Here is a 15,726-nt window from a genome sequence, read left to right as displayed (position 1 = left end):
GGTTTCTAGACCCAGTGGCTTTCCTTATCCTTAGCAGAGTTGCAGGTGCAGACTCAGCAGCTCTTAGGTATTTTTCAGATTAAACTCTTTCTCCAGCTTCGGAGTTAATAGAATCACGGTGCTGGGCTCACCTGGGACATTCGGGTCCTTCTCATCCCTTTGGGATAATATCCCTCAAGTGTTTTCCTCAAGGCACAGTAACTTTTACATTCCCAGTCTTGATGAGGTAAATGGGGAATAGACAGACAGCTCTGCTTTTTTTCCTTTGTTTTGTCTTCACATGCTCTTCCCACTTCTGATGTCCTATCTGTAACTTAGTCGATTATTGCTCTTCACAGAGAGGGGGTTGTTTGTGCCGTGTGTCTTCTTCTCCCAGAGAGATGGTCAGCAATTTCAGAGTTCTTTTCTGTGCCTTCTCTAGTGCCTAGTAGTGGGAAACACTTAGGAAATACCTAGAGAATCGGATTGAATTTTTGGACTAGAGATTATGAATCCACAGGGATGTCATATCTAGTGGAAGGAGATAGGGTATGGCCTTGGCATCGGTTGAATGAATGTTAACATTGGAAAAAAACTTGGAGGCCCAGTGACTCAGCATTCAGGGCTCTTAATTGCAAACTAAAGACAAATGCTGGGTTTCTAATTTTGCAAATAAACTTATTGAAATTATATTGAGTGATTCACAATACAATGGGAAGGATGGAAAAAGACATCTGGAAATGGACAGAAGCAAGAGAGACTGCCCTGTCAGGGACTCCAGCAAAATTAATATATCCTTTCTTCCAATGCTTAGAGGTGCCTCACAGTATAGTACACTGATTTCTCACTGTAGCTAAGAATGTTGATTCCCTCTTCAATAGGAAAAAATTCAACCTATGGATTAAGTGTATCAATGAATAATATTTAAAATAATGGGGTAATAGAGAAGGAAGAAGGCAAGTTATTCTATTTATGCACTAACATACAAAAATCAGTAACATTTATATATGCTAGTAGTGAATTATCTGTAAAAAAAATTAAGGCAAACAATTACATTTACAATAGCTACAAATAAAAAGTAACTAGGAATAAACTTAACCAAGGAAGGGAAAGATTCCTATCCCAAAAAACTGTACAACTTTGATGAAATAAACTGAAGAAGACACAAATATATGGAACGATATCTTGTGTTCAAGGATTAGAAGAATTGATATTGTTAAAATAACCATACTACCCAAAGAGATCTACAGATTTTTATTAAAATCCTTATAAAAATTCCAATGACATTCTTCACAGAAATAGAAAAAAATCCTAAAATTCATACAGAAACATAAAAGACCCCAAATTGAGAAAGCAGTCCTGAACAAAAAGAAAAAAAGCTGAAGCCATCACACTACCTGATGTCAAAACATACTATAAAACTATAGTAACCAAAACAGCATGGGGCTGGCATAAAAATGGACACATAGAGCAGTGAAACAAAATAGAAAGCGTAGAAATAAATTCAACCACCTAAAGCCAATGGATTTTCAATAAAGATGCCAAGAACAACACATTGGGGTGAAGACGATAACTGGTGTTGGTCAAATGAGATATTCACATGCAGAAGAATGACACTAGACTCCTATCTCTCACCATACACAAACATAAACTTAAAATAGATGGAAGACATAACTGTAAAACCACAGTCTATGAAACCAACAGAAGAAAACATAGAGAAACACTTCATAACATTGGGTGGGGCAAAAATTTTTAAAATAAGACCTCAAAAGCTCAGGCATTACAAGCAAAAATAGACAAATGAGGTTAAATCAAACTAAAAGGATTTTGCACAGCAAGGAAAACTATTAACAGATTGAAGAGATAATCCACAAAATTTCAAAAAATATTTGCAAACTATGCATCTGACAAGGGGTTATAATATAGACTATATAAGGAACTTAACAGCAAAAAAAATCCAATTGAAAATGGGGCAGATCTTAATACCCATTTCCCAAAAGATAACATGGCCAACAGATATATAAAAAATGCTCAACATCATTAATCATCGGAGGATTCCAAATCAAAATTATCTTGGGATATCTCCTCACTCTTATTAGGATGGCTATTTGTCAGAAGACAGGAGAAAACAAGTGTTAGGATATGGAGGAAAGGGAACACATATGCTTACACACTGTTGGTGGAATTGTAAAATAGTACAGCCGCTCTATGAAAAACAGAATGGGGTTTCCTCAAGAAATTAAAAATAGAACTACCATATGATCCAGAAATCCCACTACTAGGTATATATCCAAAGGAAATGAAATCTGTACGTTAAAGAAATTTCTGCATTCCCATGTTTATTGCCGCACTATATACAATAGGCAAGATATGGAATCAACTTAAGTATTTAATAATGCATAAACAGATAAAGAAGATGTGGTATATATACACAGTAGAATACCATTCAGCCATAAGAAAGAATAAAATTCTGTCATTTGTGACAATGTGGATGAACCTGGGGAACATTATGTTAAGTGAAAAAAGCCTGACACAGAAAGATATATAGCCCATGATCTCACTTACATGTGGAATTAAAAAAAAAAAAGTTGGCATTATAGAAGCAGAGAGTAGAAGAGTGGTTACTAGAGACTGGAGAGGAAATGGGGGAGGGAAGGATGGGGAGAAGTTTCCCACGACCCGTGAGAATTACAGAAGTTACAATTCAAGATGAGAGTTGGGTGGTGACACAGCCAAACCATATCACCATGGAAAGCAGTCACCATCTTGTACCACAGAATCTAGGAATAATGGGAGAGCAGGAGTAGATCTGAGTGACACAAGAAATGGACTGTATTCAATACAAACCCTATACTGTCTCTTCTTCTAGTGACACCAAGCACCTCCCAAACTCTGCTACTTCTTTCCAAACTCTCTGAGCTAGCTGACATTGAGCCTATGTACCAACCCTTTCTACACAAAATTTTCCTCCTCTCCTGGACTAACAGTAATAACCATATTGAGGACATGGTTTCTGACTTCCTATGTGGCCATCAATGGGCCAGTTAATGCAATCTGGGAGTTCAGGAAAGTCGATGGGAAATGAGATGACTCCTGGACTAACAGTAATAACCATATTGAGGAAAATGGTTTCTGACTTCCTATGTGGCCATCAATGGGCCAGTTAATGCAATCTGGAAGTTCAGGAAAGTCGATGGGAAATGAGATGAGAAGAAACAGAGAAAATCAATATACCTTCCTTTCTCCCCTCCATGGACTCCTCCCAGGTATAATTCCTCCTTCCATATGGATCCCACATGCTGAGTGAACATACCTAATAAGTAATGTTCCCTGACTCTTTCATTGTGAACAATGACACAGAAATGCATTTCATTGCATTCCTTTGCACTTATTCTGGATTCAAGTCTCTCTACTCCTCCTCTAAATCTTCCTGGGGTTTTACCTTCCAAACAGAACATCGAGACTTAAATTCTCAGCTCAGGCTCTGCTTTCTAGAAGACCCATGCCACAACAGTAATAAACTAAGGAAATCATAAATATTCCTCATGAACAAGTTGCAGAAATGAGGACTCCAATTCCACCCATATTTCCTTTCTAGCTGTGACTAGATTGATATATAAATAGGTGACAGATTAATAGGTAAAAATAATAACTTGCCTTCTCTTCTCTATTGCTGCATTATTTTTAAAATTTTTTATTTATTTTTTAATTGGCACATTGTATTTCTCTATATTTATGGGGTACAATGATGTTTCGATACATAGCTATGTTGTATAATGATCCAATCAGTGTAGTTAGTGTATCTATCACTTCATGCAATTATCATTTCTTTGTTATAAGAACATTCAAAAGCATTTCTTCTAGCCATTTTGTAATATACAATATTTTACTATTAACTGGAGTCACCCTACTGTGCAATAGAACACTAGAATGTATTCCTCCTATCTCATTGTAGCTTTGTAACCATTGATTAACTCCTCCCCATCCTTTCCTCCCCCATTTCCTCTCCAGTCTCTGGTAACAACTGTTCTACTCTCTGCTTTTATAATGCCAACTTTTTTTGAATTTCACATATAAGTGAGATCAAGTGCTATATATCTTTCTATGTCTGGCCTATTTCACTCAACATGATGTTCTCCAGGTTCATCCATGTTGTCACAAATGATGGAATTTCATTCTTTCTTATGGCTGAATGGTATTCCACTGTGTATATATATCACATTTTCTTTATCCTTTTATGCATTATGAAATACTTAGGTTGATTCCATATCTTGCCTATTGTATATAGTGTGGCAATAAACATGAGAATGCAGACATGTTTTTCAACATAAAGATTTCATTTCCTTTGGATATATACCTAGTAGTAGGATTGCTTGATCATATGGTAGTTCTATTGTTAATTTCTTGAGGAAACCCCATTCTGTGTTTCATAGCGGCTGCACTAATTTACAATTCCACCAACAGTGTGTAAACGTATGTGTTCCCTTTCCTCCACATCCTCGCTAACATTTGGTTACTTTTGTCTTCTGACACATAGCCATTCTAATAAGAGTAAGGAGATATCCCAAGATAATTTTGATTTCGAATTCTCTGATGATTAATGATGTTAAGCATTTTTTATACATCCGTTTGGCCGTGTTTTCTTTTGAGAAATGTGTATTAAGATCTGCCCATTTTCAATTGGATTTTTTTTTGCTGTTAAGTTCCTTATATAGTCTATATTATAACCCCTTGTCAGATGCATATTTTGCAAATATTTTTTGAAATTTTGTAGGTTATCTCTTCAATTCGTTAATAGTTTTCCTTGCTGTGCAAAATCTTTTTAGTTTAATTTAACTCCATTTGTCTATTTTTGCCTTTAATGCCTGAGCTTTTGAGGTCTTATTTTAAAAATTTTTGCCCAGCTCAATGTTACAAAGTGTTTCTCTATGTTTTCTTCTGTTGGTTTCATAGGTTATGGTTTTACATTTATGTCTTCCATCTATTTTAAGTTAACGTTTGCGTATGGTGAGAGATAGGAATCTAGTGTCATTCTTCTGCATGTGAATATCCAGTTTTACCAACACTGTTTATTGTCTTTGCCCCGATATGTTGTTCTTGGCATCTTTATTGAAAATCCATTGACTTTAGGTGCTTGAATTTATTTCTACACTTTCTATTTTATTTCACTGATCTCTGTATCTGTTTTATGCCAGCCCCATGCTGTTTTGGTTACTACAGCTTTACAGCATATTTTGAAGTCAGGTAGTGTGGTGCCTTCAGCTTTATTCATTTTGTTCAGGACTGCTTTGTCAACTTGGGGTCTTTTATGGTTCCATATGAATTTTAGGACTTTTTTCTATTTCTGTGAAGAATGTCATTGGAATTTTTATAAGGATTGTAATAAATCTGTAGATCTTAGTATGGTTATTTTAACAATATCCATTCTTCTAATCCTTGAACACAAGATATCTTCCCATTTATTTGTGTCTTCCTCAGTATCTTTCATCAAACTTATATAGTTTTCAGGGTAGAAATCTTTCACCTCCTTGGTTAAGTTTATTCTTAGTTATTTTTCATTTGTAGCTATTGTAAATGGAATTTTTTGCCTTATTTCCTTTACAGATAATTCACTGCTAGCATATATAAGTGCTACTGATTTTTGTATGTTAGTGCATAAATAGAATAACTTGCCTTTTTCCTTCTCTGTTACACCATTATTTTAAATATTATTCATTGATACACTTAATCCGTAGGTTGAGTTTTTTCTTATTGAAGAGGGGATCAACTTTCTTAGTTTGGGTGAGAAATAAGTGTACTATATTGTGAGGCACCTCTAAGCATTGGAAGAAGGGATATATTAATTTTTCTTGAGTCCCTGGCTGGGCAGCCTCTCTTGCTTCTGTCCATTTCTGGATGTCTTTTTCCATCCTTCCCATTGTATTGTAAAGCACTCAATATCATTTCAATATGTTTATTTGCAAAATTAGAAACCCAGCATTTGTCTTTAGTTTGCAATTAAAAGCCCTGAATGCTGAATCACTGGGTCTTCAATTTCCATTGCTAACATTTATTCAACTGATGCCAAGATCACATCCTATTTCCTTCCACTAGAGATGACATCCCTTTGGATTCATAATCTCTAGTCAAAAAATTCAACTAATTCTCTAGGTATTTCCTAAGTGTTTCCCACCATTAGTCACTAGAGAAGACACAGAAAAGAGCTCTGAAAATGCTGACCATTTCTCTGGGAGAAGAAGGCAGACAGCACAAACAACTCCCTCCCTGTGAAGAGCAATAATCGACTAAGTTACAGATAGGACATCAGAAGTGGGAAGAGCATGTGAAGACAAAACAAAGGAAAAAAAGCAGAGCTGTCAGTCTATTCGCCATTGATCTCACCAAGATTGGGTTGTAAAAATTACTGTTCATCTTGAGGAAAACACTTGAGGGATATTATCCCAAAGGGATGAGAAGGACCCGAATGTCCCAGGTGAGCCTAGCACCGTGATTCTATTAACTCCGAAGCTGGAGAAAGAGTTTAATCTGAAAAATACCTAAGAGCTGCTGAGTCTGCACCTGCAACTCTGCTAAGGATAAGGAAAGCCACTGGGTCTAGAAACCAGTAACTTCCTGAGATTTTTATCATCATTCAGAGGTGAATCTCTTCAGAATCCAGCATTGGTCTTGACCAGCTAGGCAGCCACCTTAAGAACTCAGCACAGTTTGTGCAGGACTACTGGTAGGTGGGAAAGGTAGAACGGAAAGGAGAGATCAGAGACTGTCACTCAGAAGCCTACAATTCCCCTCTCTAGTCAAGTGCAAACCAGCCCAGGGCTTGATAACCACAGGCCAGTCTCTATCTTCAATATAGATGCCTGCCAGTTACTTAGCTCATTTCAGTTTTTTTGTGGATTCTCCCGTCTGCATGTGTTTTCACTCCTCTCTGATTTGTAAGCCAAGCTTTTCAGGAGCAAAGAAACTTCAGATCTCTGCTTCAATCTCCAATGCCTTTCAGTTTTCAGGAATTCCAGACATGATTTCCTCTTTTCTGGCATCTGAATGGAAAGAAAATCTTTGAGAGACAAGTGATTTTGGAGATAGGTAGAAGAGAGGGATAAAATGAGAGGGAGACAATGTTAGGAGAGTAGAAAGACCTTGTTCCCAAGCTGATATTATTTCCAATAAGTCACAAGGAAAATCATACTAGGTCCAATCTCCCTTCCCTTCTCCTGGATGACACCTTGTGAGATCCGTTTACCTTTCTGGCCACTTAAGATTTTTAAAATGTTTAACTGATACTGAAGACCAATTTCCAGGTATTAAAAAACCAAGTCCAGCCCAATTTTAAACTTCAGCTTCACTGTCAATTCAAAGCATGGGTCCTCCCTTGTGAGCTCAGATCTGATGTGTAGCTTGGGTTGTACAGCGGAAAGGTGGGAGCACATGTTCTTCCCTTGCTCTTTGGCCTCTCTTCCCACAAACCCGTTGTTGTTACTATTGTTGTTGTTTTAGTCATTTTGGTCTTTCCTTCTTTTTCAGTTTTATCAGGTCAGGGAGGAAGAATGGGAATGGGAAAAAAGGCAAAAGTGTTCATATCTGTTGCCATAGATACTAGCAGCTGGTGCCTTATATGTGGCAGGCATGGTGTCTCTTGAGACCATTTTGAGGTTCGTCAGAGGCTCCCTTTTGGAGACTGCCCCATTATGCGGTTCCCTGACAAGGACAATGAATTATGTCCCTGATCTCTTTAAGAGCTCTCTTTTATTTATTTATTTATTTATTTATTATTGTACTTCAAGTTTTAGGGTACATGTGCACAATGTGCAGGTTTGTTACATATGTATCCATGTACCATGTTGGTCTGCTGCACCCATTAACTCATCATTTAGCATTAGGTGTATCTCCTAATGCTATCCCTCCCCCCTCCCTCCAGCCCACAACAGTCCCCGGAGTGTGATGTTCCCCTTCCTGTGTCCATATGTTCTCATTGTTCAATTTCCACCTATGAGTGAGAACATGCGGTGTTTGGTTTTTTGACCTTGCGATAGTTTACTGAGAATGATGATTTCCAGTTTCATCCATGTCCCTACAAAGGGCTTGAACTCATCATTTTTTATGGCTGCATAGTATTCCATGGTGTATATGTGCCACTTTTCTTAATCCAGTCTATCATTGTTGGACATTTGGGTTGGTTCCAAGTCTTTGCTATTGTGAATAGTGCCGCAATAAACATATGTGTGCATGTGTCTTTATAGCAGCATGATTTGTAGTCCTTTGGGTATATACTAAGAGAGCCACCTCATGGTTTCTTATTGCTACAGCCTCCTCTGCCCTAATAGGCTGTTTCTGGATTGGAATCTCAACAAGGTGACTTGACTCCAGTGACCTCCTGTAGCATCACGTGTCCTATGGGAAATTCACATATTTATGCCATGCCATGGGTGAAAATGCAGATTGCCCTACTAACCACCATATTTTCCCTCTACCCCTGCCATCATGACCTGATCCAGTGAGCTCCTCACCTTTAGAAATGAGAGGCAAACAGAAGTCTTTAAGTGTATCTGTGCCCCCTAATTTTTCTTGAAGCTAATATCTAGCCACAGATGAAGTAAAACCCTGATTGCTCCTACTTGTACTCAAAAGCACTTGTTTTGGTGTTCTCCCCCGGCGTTAGTGGGATGAAGCACCCACACAATGGTGTACACTCCCATAGCCATTCCTAACCCTCAGTTGTGTTTCCTTCCCCAGTCTCTTCACTTTCACGAGACTTGAAATATCTCCTTTCTCAGATTTAAGGCATAAAGTTGAACAAGGGAGATGATTTGGGGACCAGTTTGGTCACTTTTAAGTAATTCCTGCATGTGTATCTAACATCTCTAGAATATAGCGTATGCCTTATCTATGATCCTCAGTTTGGGGAATTTAAACTACATTTAGAACCAACTGGAAAAATCACATTCAGAACCCTGTTAGAGTTTAAAACATTGTTCATTGAGAACTATCTGCCATGTCCTGTCTTTTTCTGTGGCATTTTCCAAGTCTCTGCACTGCTGAAATACTTCCTTATTGAGTATCACTTCCACTTAATAAGCAGAAGAAACTTTATTGCCCATCAGCTTAAAGGAAGTGCCTTACTGCAATGGCTGCAGCCAAATGACACCATGTTAAGTTTTCTTGTAGGTGTATGATGACTTTGTATTCCTTTCTTCAGATCAGCAGAAATATGCATCAAGAAAACCAAACCACCGTCACTGAATTCATTCTCCTGGGACTCTCCAACCAGGCTGAACATCAAAACCTCCTCTTTGTGCTTTTCCTGAGTATGTATGTGGTCACTGTGGTTGGGAATGGGCTCATCATTCTGGCCATCAGCTTGGATATGTACCTTCACACCCCCATGTATCTCTTCCTTGCCAACCTATCCTTTGCTGATATTTCCTCCATTTCCAACTCAGTTCCCAAAATGCTGGTGAATATTCAAACCAAGAGTCAATCCATCTCTTATGAGAGCTGCATCACACAGATGTACTTTTCTATTGTGTTTGTCATCACTGACAATTTGCTCTTGGGGACCATGGCCTACGACCGCTTTGTGGCGATCTGCCACCCTCTGAACTATAAAACTCTCATGCGGCCCAGTTTCTGCATTTTGCTCACAGTCATCTCGTGGCTCCTCAGTAATCTTATTGCTCTGACACACACCCTTCTGCTCATTCAATTGCTCTTCTGTGACCATAACACTCTCCCACACTTCTTCTGTGACTTGGCTCCCCTGCTCAAACTGTCCTGTTCAGACACAATGATCAATGAGCTTGTGTTGTTTATTGTGGGTTTATCAGTTATCATCTTCCCCTTTGCACTCATCTTCTTCTCCTATGTCTGCATCATCAGAGCTGTCCTGAGAATATCATCCACACAGGGAAAGTGGAAAGCCTTCTCCACTTGTGGCTCTCACCTGACAGTTGTATTACTGTTCTACGGAACCATTGTAGGCATATACTTTTTCCCCTCCTCCACTCACCCTGAGGACACTGATAAGATTGGTGCTGTCCTATTCACTGTGGTGACACCCATGATGAACCCCTTCATCTACAGCTTGAGGAATAAAGATATGAAAGGTGCCCTGAGAAAGCTCATCAATAGAAAAATTTCTTCCCTTTGATGCCCTGGACATCTACATTCTTTTAGTCCACATAATCAGATAAATGATTCAGTCCAGAGTGTATTGCACAGTTGTGATGGTTCAACTTTTGATGAACTTGCAGATATCTGTCTCCTATTCCAACCTCTAAGAGGGTTGGAGCTTTTCCACTTAGCTCTTGTCTTGGAAACAAAACCTGTAACTGCCATGGTATGTCACAACAAAAACACGCATCCTTAGAAAGTGGATTGGTGGTTACCAGGGCCCAGTAGCAGGAGTTGGAGTGGAGTTGAATGGAGGTTGATTAATGAGTACAACAATACAGTTATATAGAATAAAAATAAGACCTAATGTTTGATAAATCATTGTGGGGGACTATGGTAAACAATAATCTATTATATATTTCAAAATAGCTAAAAGAGAATAATTCCAAAGTTCCCAGCATAAAGAAAAATGTTTAAGGTTATGGACATCCTAATCCCCTAATTTGATTATTACATATTATATGAATGTATCAGAATATAAGATGTTCCCCAAAACTATGGAGGACAATTTATCAATAAAAATACATGTATCAATAAATTAAAAATTTATACATAAATAAAAAATTAATTTAAAAACACACATTTTAATTACAATCTATATTATTACAAACTTTGGTACAAATTATTCATAACCTAGACTCTCACAGGTGCATATAGTGCCTACAGTCTAGCTTTTGTAGCTTTGAAGACAGTTATTACTACTTCTTTCTTTAATCTACATTTCTTTAGGTCAGCTTTTCTCAAAGTGTGTTTTGTTAAGGTGCTATTCAGTGAGACGTTTAGTGGTTGTAACAGTGAAGATTCCCATGGTCAAATAAGTTTTGGCAACTCTGAGTTATATGAAGCACAATGTATTAACTGGACAACTTCCCAGAACCTTCAGTGTCATGTAAATCTCCAAGAAAGTAAGATGGTACACAGCATTTCTCAAGACTAAACTTGAAATAATTGAAATTCAATTATTTCCATCATACAGAACCCAATTCATCACAGTCGTTCATGGAACTAGCATTATACAAATATGTCTTAGGAAATATGACTCCAGATGACTTCAATTATTTCAATGGAAAACCACAGAGTTTATGTATAAACGTATCAGTTAGAGTTCTGACTCTGTCCCCAACAGCTATGTAGTATATAGTAGACACTAAAAACAAAGTGATACTTTTTTTTTAACTGCCCACCCTCCTGTCTTCCAACTCCAACCTACCTGCCCTGCCAAATTAAGTTTATTTTTTCCCAGCCTAAGCTGACTTCCATTCTTCTCTAAACTTGGAATCATCCAAGCTATTTAAGAGGAAACGTATAATCAGCCACCTGCCTTTCTCCATGCTATCTCGTAAACTTTGATGCTTCCTTTTAGTTTTCATTATAAATGTAAAACCCACCTGCTTTTGTATGGGCTACCAAATAAACCTCTCAACAGTTTTAGCCTTCCTCAAGTACCTCAGTATCCATCCCGTTTCATCCATTGCTCCAACATGGAACATCACAGAACTCTGCCTTCATTATTCCATGTGAAGCAGTAGAAAGGGTCCTAGATTTGTAATCAAGAGACATGGAATCTGGACCAACTTGCAGCTAATTCACTGCAAGGCAAGCCATGTTGCCAATCTCAATTTCTTTTTTCTGTGATCTTGCAATTGGCCTAATATGAACAAAGAAAGTTTTATAACAGCATGTATCATAAAAACCCATTTTTTGTAAAACAGAATTTGCATAAAGAGATGCCTCAGAGGAGAGCCAACAAAATATAAGTGGTTGTGGCAGATTGCATTTCCCAAAAATGGCCACAATATTTCCATCCCATGTGCTCTTGAAGTACCCTACCACTTCGCCATCAAGAGGTTGAGCCCATGACCCTCACTGTTGAGCTTGGTTTTGAGTACTTTTTTGACCAATAGAGCACCCCATTAGTACTGTTGCATGATTTCTGAGGCTGTCTTAGAAGAACCAATTCAGCTTTGATATGAACTAAATGTTTGTTTCCCCCCAAAATTCATGTGTTAAAATCCTAACCCCCAAAGTGATGGTAGTAGGAGGTGGAGCCTTTGAAACCTGAATAGGTCATGAGGATGAAGTCCTCATAAATTATTAGTGCCTTTATACAAGGGATCCCAGAGAATTCTATTTCTGCCACAGGGAGAATACATCAAGAAATCAGCAGTCTGAAACCAAAAGAGAGCCCTCATCAGAACCTGACCATCCCGGCTAGCACACTCATCTCAGATTTTCAGCCTCCAGAACTATGAAAAATAAATGTTTTTTAAGCCAACAAGTTCATGGAAATTTGTTATAGCATCCCAGACAAAGACACACTTCCACCTGGCCCACTCTCTGTCTTGGGACATGGACCTCTGGAGCTCTGAGTTGCTATGGAAGTCCCACTACCCTGAAGCCACGATGGGAGAGACCATATGGAAAGACTACGCAGAATTCAAGAGAGTTGTCCAAGGAGTCCCAGCTGCACAGGTCCAACACTCTGAGTCTCCCCACCCAGTCACCAACATGTGAGTGAGTGAGTTTTCAAGTGATTCCAGCCTCAGCCCCAACCACAAGGCACATGAGAGCCCAAGCGAAAACTACCTAGCCAAGCCCAGTCAACTCCTAGAACCCAAAAGACAACCATAAGATGATTTTTATTGTTTTAAGTTTCTCCCATTTGGAGTGGTTTGTACACAGTAATATATAACCATAACAGTGGTTTTGCTTGGGTCATGGGATAAAATGATTCATATTACATTCTGTATTGCTTTAACATTTTACAATGATTACCATTATAGGAAGAGGGAAAAACTTTTTAAAATTTTAATGAATATGAACTGTCTTGCCTATTCAACCATCATGCTTAACATCATAACAGAATTTTCTAAGTTATATAAACATTAATTAGGTGAACCTGAGATTCCCAACCCTGCATCCTTTATTCTGGGTAGATCTAGTCCATATTTGATAGAATAAGGAACACTAGGGTTAAACACAGGTGATTTGGTCTAAACTGGTCCCATCCCTGTTGGCCTGTGCTGAACCTCTTATCTCTGGTGTGTAGGTCCCACAGGAGGCTGGAAAGTAGAACTTCATCTGCAGTGAGTAACAGAAAGGTTAATTTGGCCAGATTTAGACTTACATGTACATTGAGAGTCTGCCTGAGAAAATGAATTAGGATTAGATTTGGGACACAGAACAGAATTGAGTAAGAAAATAGAAAGTCACAGACTTTTGTAAAAATCCGGACAAGTCTTTACAGAGGAAATGTGTAAATCTATACCTAGATACTTTTATTTCCCTGAATCATTCTCCAATTTGCCATTTTCAAGAAACATTTATTGAGAACTTTCTATTTGTCAGGCTCTGAATCTGGGACTAAAAGAATGAATAATTCACAGTGCATGACCTCAGTGCACTCTCAACCTAAAAAGAAAAATTAACTTAAAAATGATTTTACATGATTTTTAAGACTTGATAAGTGAAGACAATGTTTGGTCAATAATTAATGTCATCAGATTAAGAAAACATAAAGATTTTGTGCAAAGCACAGCCAACTGAATTTTACACTATTCTTGTTCTTTTGTGTTAGCTGTACCTGAGAAAAGCCAATTTGTGATTTTATGAATAAATCAACAGAAACCCATGCCATCTCATTGTAGCTAACACAAATGCAAGAGGACTGCCTAGAAACACACACAAAATAGACCTCATCTATAAAGGGTCAGCAAATATTTACTTACTGATCACTAGAATTTTTTTAATACCTATTGAGAGTCAAAAGGAAATGAGGCAATGCTGTTGCTTCCTTGGCTCTTACTTCATAGTGCATAAGACAGATAATGAACATACAAAGAAATACATCATTGATATAATATGAGGTGGTGAGAAGAATTCAGAAAGGTAAAGCAGGTATGGGGACAATGAAACAGAGAGTGGCTAATGATAGCAAAGGAAGTTTAGGCCTTGGGGAAGGACTCTCTTAGATATTTGAGCAGAGAACTGAATAGAATAAGGGAGTGAACCATGAGATCTGGGGACACATTCCAATAAAAGGGAAGAGTAGGTTATAATCCTTATGTGGGAACAGGTTTGGCATTCTGCATGGACAGCATTCTCCATGGCTAGAGCAGAGTGAGTGGGGAGAGTGGAAGCACATATAGTCATGGAGGTAATTAGAAACCCATCCAGGCTGAGTCTTATAGGCCATGGTAAAGAATTTTATTTTATTTTATTTAAATAAAATAAGTATTTAAAGTCATAGGGCTTGGTGAAATTACCTGAGGAGTAACTAAGAGAGAGAGCAAGGTCAATGACAAAGCCCTGGTAGATTCTAATATTTAAGAAACTGAATAAACTAGTAGTCAGGAAGACAAAGGAAGAATGTGAAAATTTGTCCAAGAAAAAGAAGGAGCAACAGTTTCAAATACCACAGGACCCAAACCATTACTCCTGAAATCATACTTTCTGATCTGCTCTCTTCAACTCAGGCAGCTACCATCCCTAGCTATCTCTCAAGCAGTCCTGAATCCTCAGCATTGAAATCAAAATGAAACTACCTCCTTCAGAACAGATTTTTCAGAAGATGAAAAAATTTCAAATTTCTTCTTTGCCTCTGTCTTCCTTCCACTTGCATATGTCCCTCTATATATATTCTCCTTTTAACAGAGGATTGTAAATGACTCAGAACTACAAACCTCTTTTAAAATTGGCATACAGTTTTAGGTAATACCATCTGTGACACTTTTACCCACCCTAGAATGATCAGGAACATCTTCTACTTACTGTGATAATGAAAAGAATAATATACTGTAACCAAGTATAGTTTATCCCCAAACTACAAGAATGGTTTAACATTCAAAAATCAAAAAATGCTATCCATCACATTAATAAACAAAAACAAAACTAGATTATCAGCTCAGTAGATGCAGAAAATCCTAAATCCATTCCTGATTTTAAAAAGAAAACTACTATGAAAAGAAAAAGCAGGAATCAAAAGGAACTCCCTTATGTGATAAAGATCATCTGTGAAAAATCTACGTAAGGAATGGTGGGAAAATGAGAGATTATTCCCTAATATAAACAATGGGACAGAAATTTACATTCTCCTCATTTCCATTTAACATTGTATTGGAAGTTCTAGCCAGTGCAATAAGGCAAGAAAAAGAAATAAAACTATTCAAATTAGAAAGAAAGAGATACAACTGCTTTTATTCATAGACAACCCAATTGTGTATGTAGAAAATCAAAAGAATAAACAAAAGAAGCTACTAAAACTAATAAGTGAGTTTAGCAAGATTGCAAGATACAAATATACTAGCATAAAGACAGACATATAGACAAATGGAACTGAATAGAGAGCCCAGAAATAAACCCAAATATGATCAACCAATATTTGACAAGGGCACCAAGAATACACGGTGGAGAAATTATAGTGCCTTCAACAAATGATACTGGGAAAACCAGATCTCCATATGCAAAGGAATGAAATTGGATGCTAATCACACACCATACACAAAAATCAATCCAACGTGCATTAAAAACTTACATAAATGTAAATCCTGAAACTCTTAGAAGAAAATGCAGAGAAAAACG

General features: G+C 37.7%; 1 protein-coding gene across 1 annotated transcript; it reads left to right on the top strand.

Annotated features, from left to right (window-relative positions):
- The first annotated feature begins 9,145 nt into the window (after positions 1-9,145).
- LOC129490175 (olfactory receptor 1S2) lies at positions 9,146-10,123 on the top strand. The gene has a single exon (XM_055293763.2). It carries the CDS (start codon positions 9,146-9,148, stop codon positions 10,121-10,123), a length of 978 nt encoding a protein of 325 aa, XP_055149738.2.
- Positions 10,124-15,726: the final 5,603 nt, after the last annotated feature.

The sequence above is a fragment of the Symphalangus syndactylus genome, chromosome 1, assembly GCF_028878055.3.
Source record: "Symphalangus syndactylus isolate Jambi chromosome 1, NHGRI_mSymSyn1-v2.1_pri, whole genome shotgun sequence".
In the NCBI taxonomy this organism is placed as follows: domain Eukaryota; kingdom Metazoa; phylum Chordata; class Mammalia; order Primates; family Hylobatidae; genus Symphalangus; species Symphalangus syndactylus.
The sequence above is the reverse complement of the archived record's forward strand: the minus strand, read 5'-3'. Positions and strand labels throughout refer to the sequence as shown.

What these genes read in the sequence shown, in the direction of transcription:
- LOC129490175 (XM_055293763.2), top strand. Translation starts at nt 9,146, where the DNA reads ATGATGACTTTGTATTCCTTTCTTCAGATCAGCAGAAATATGCATCAA.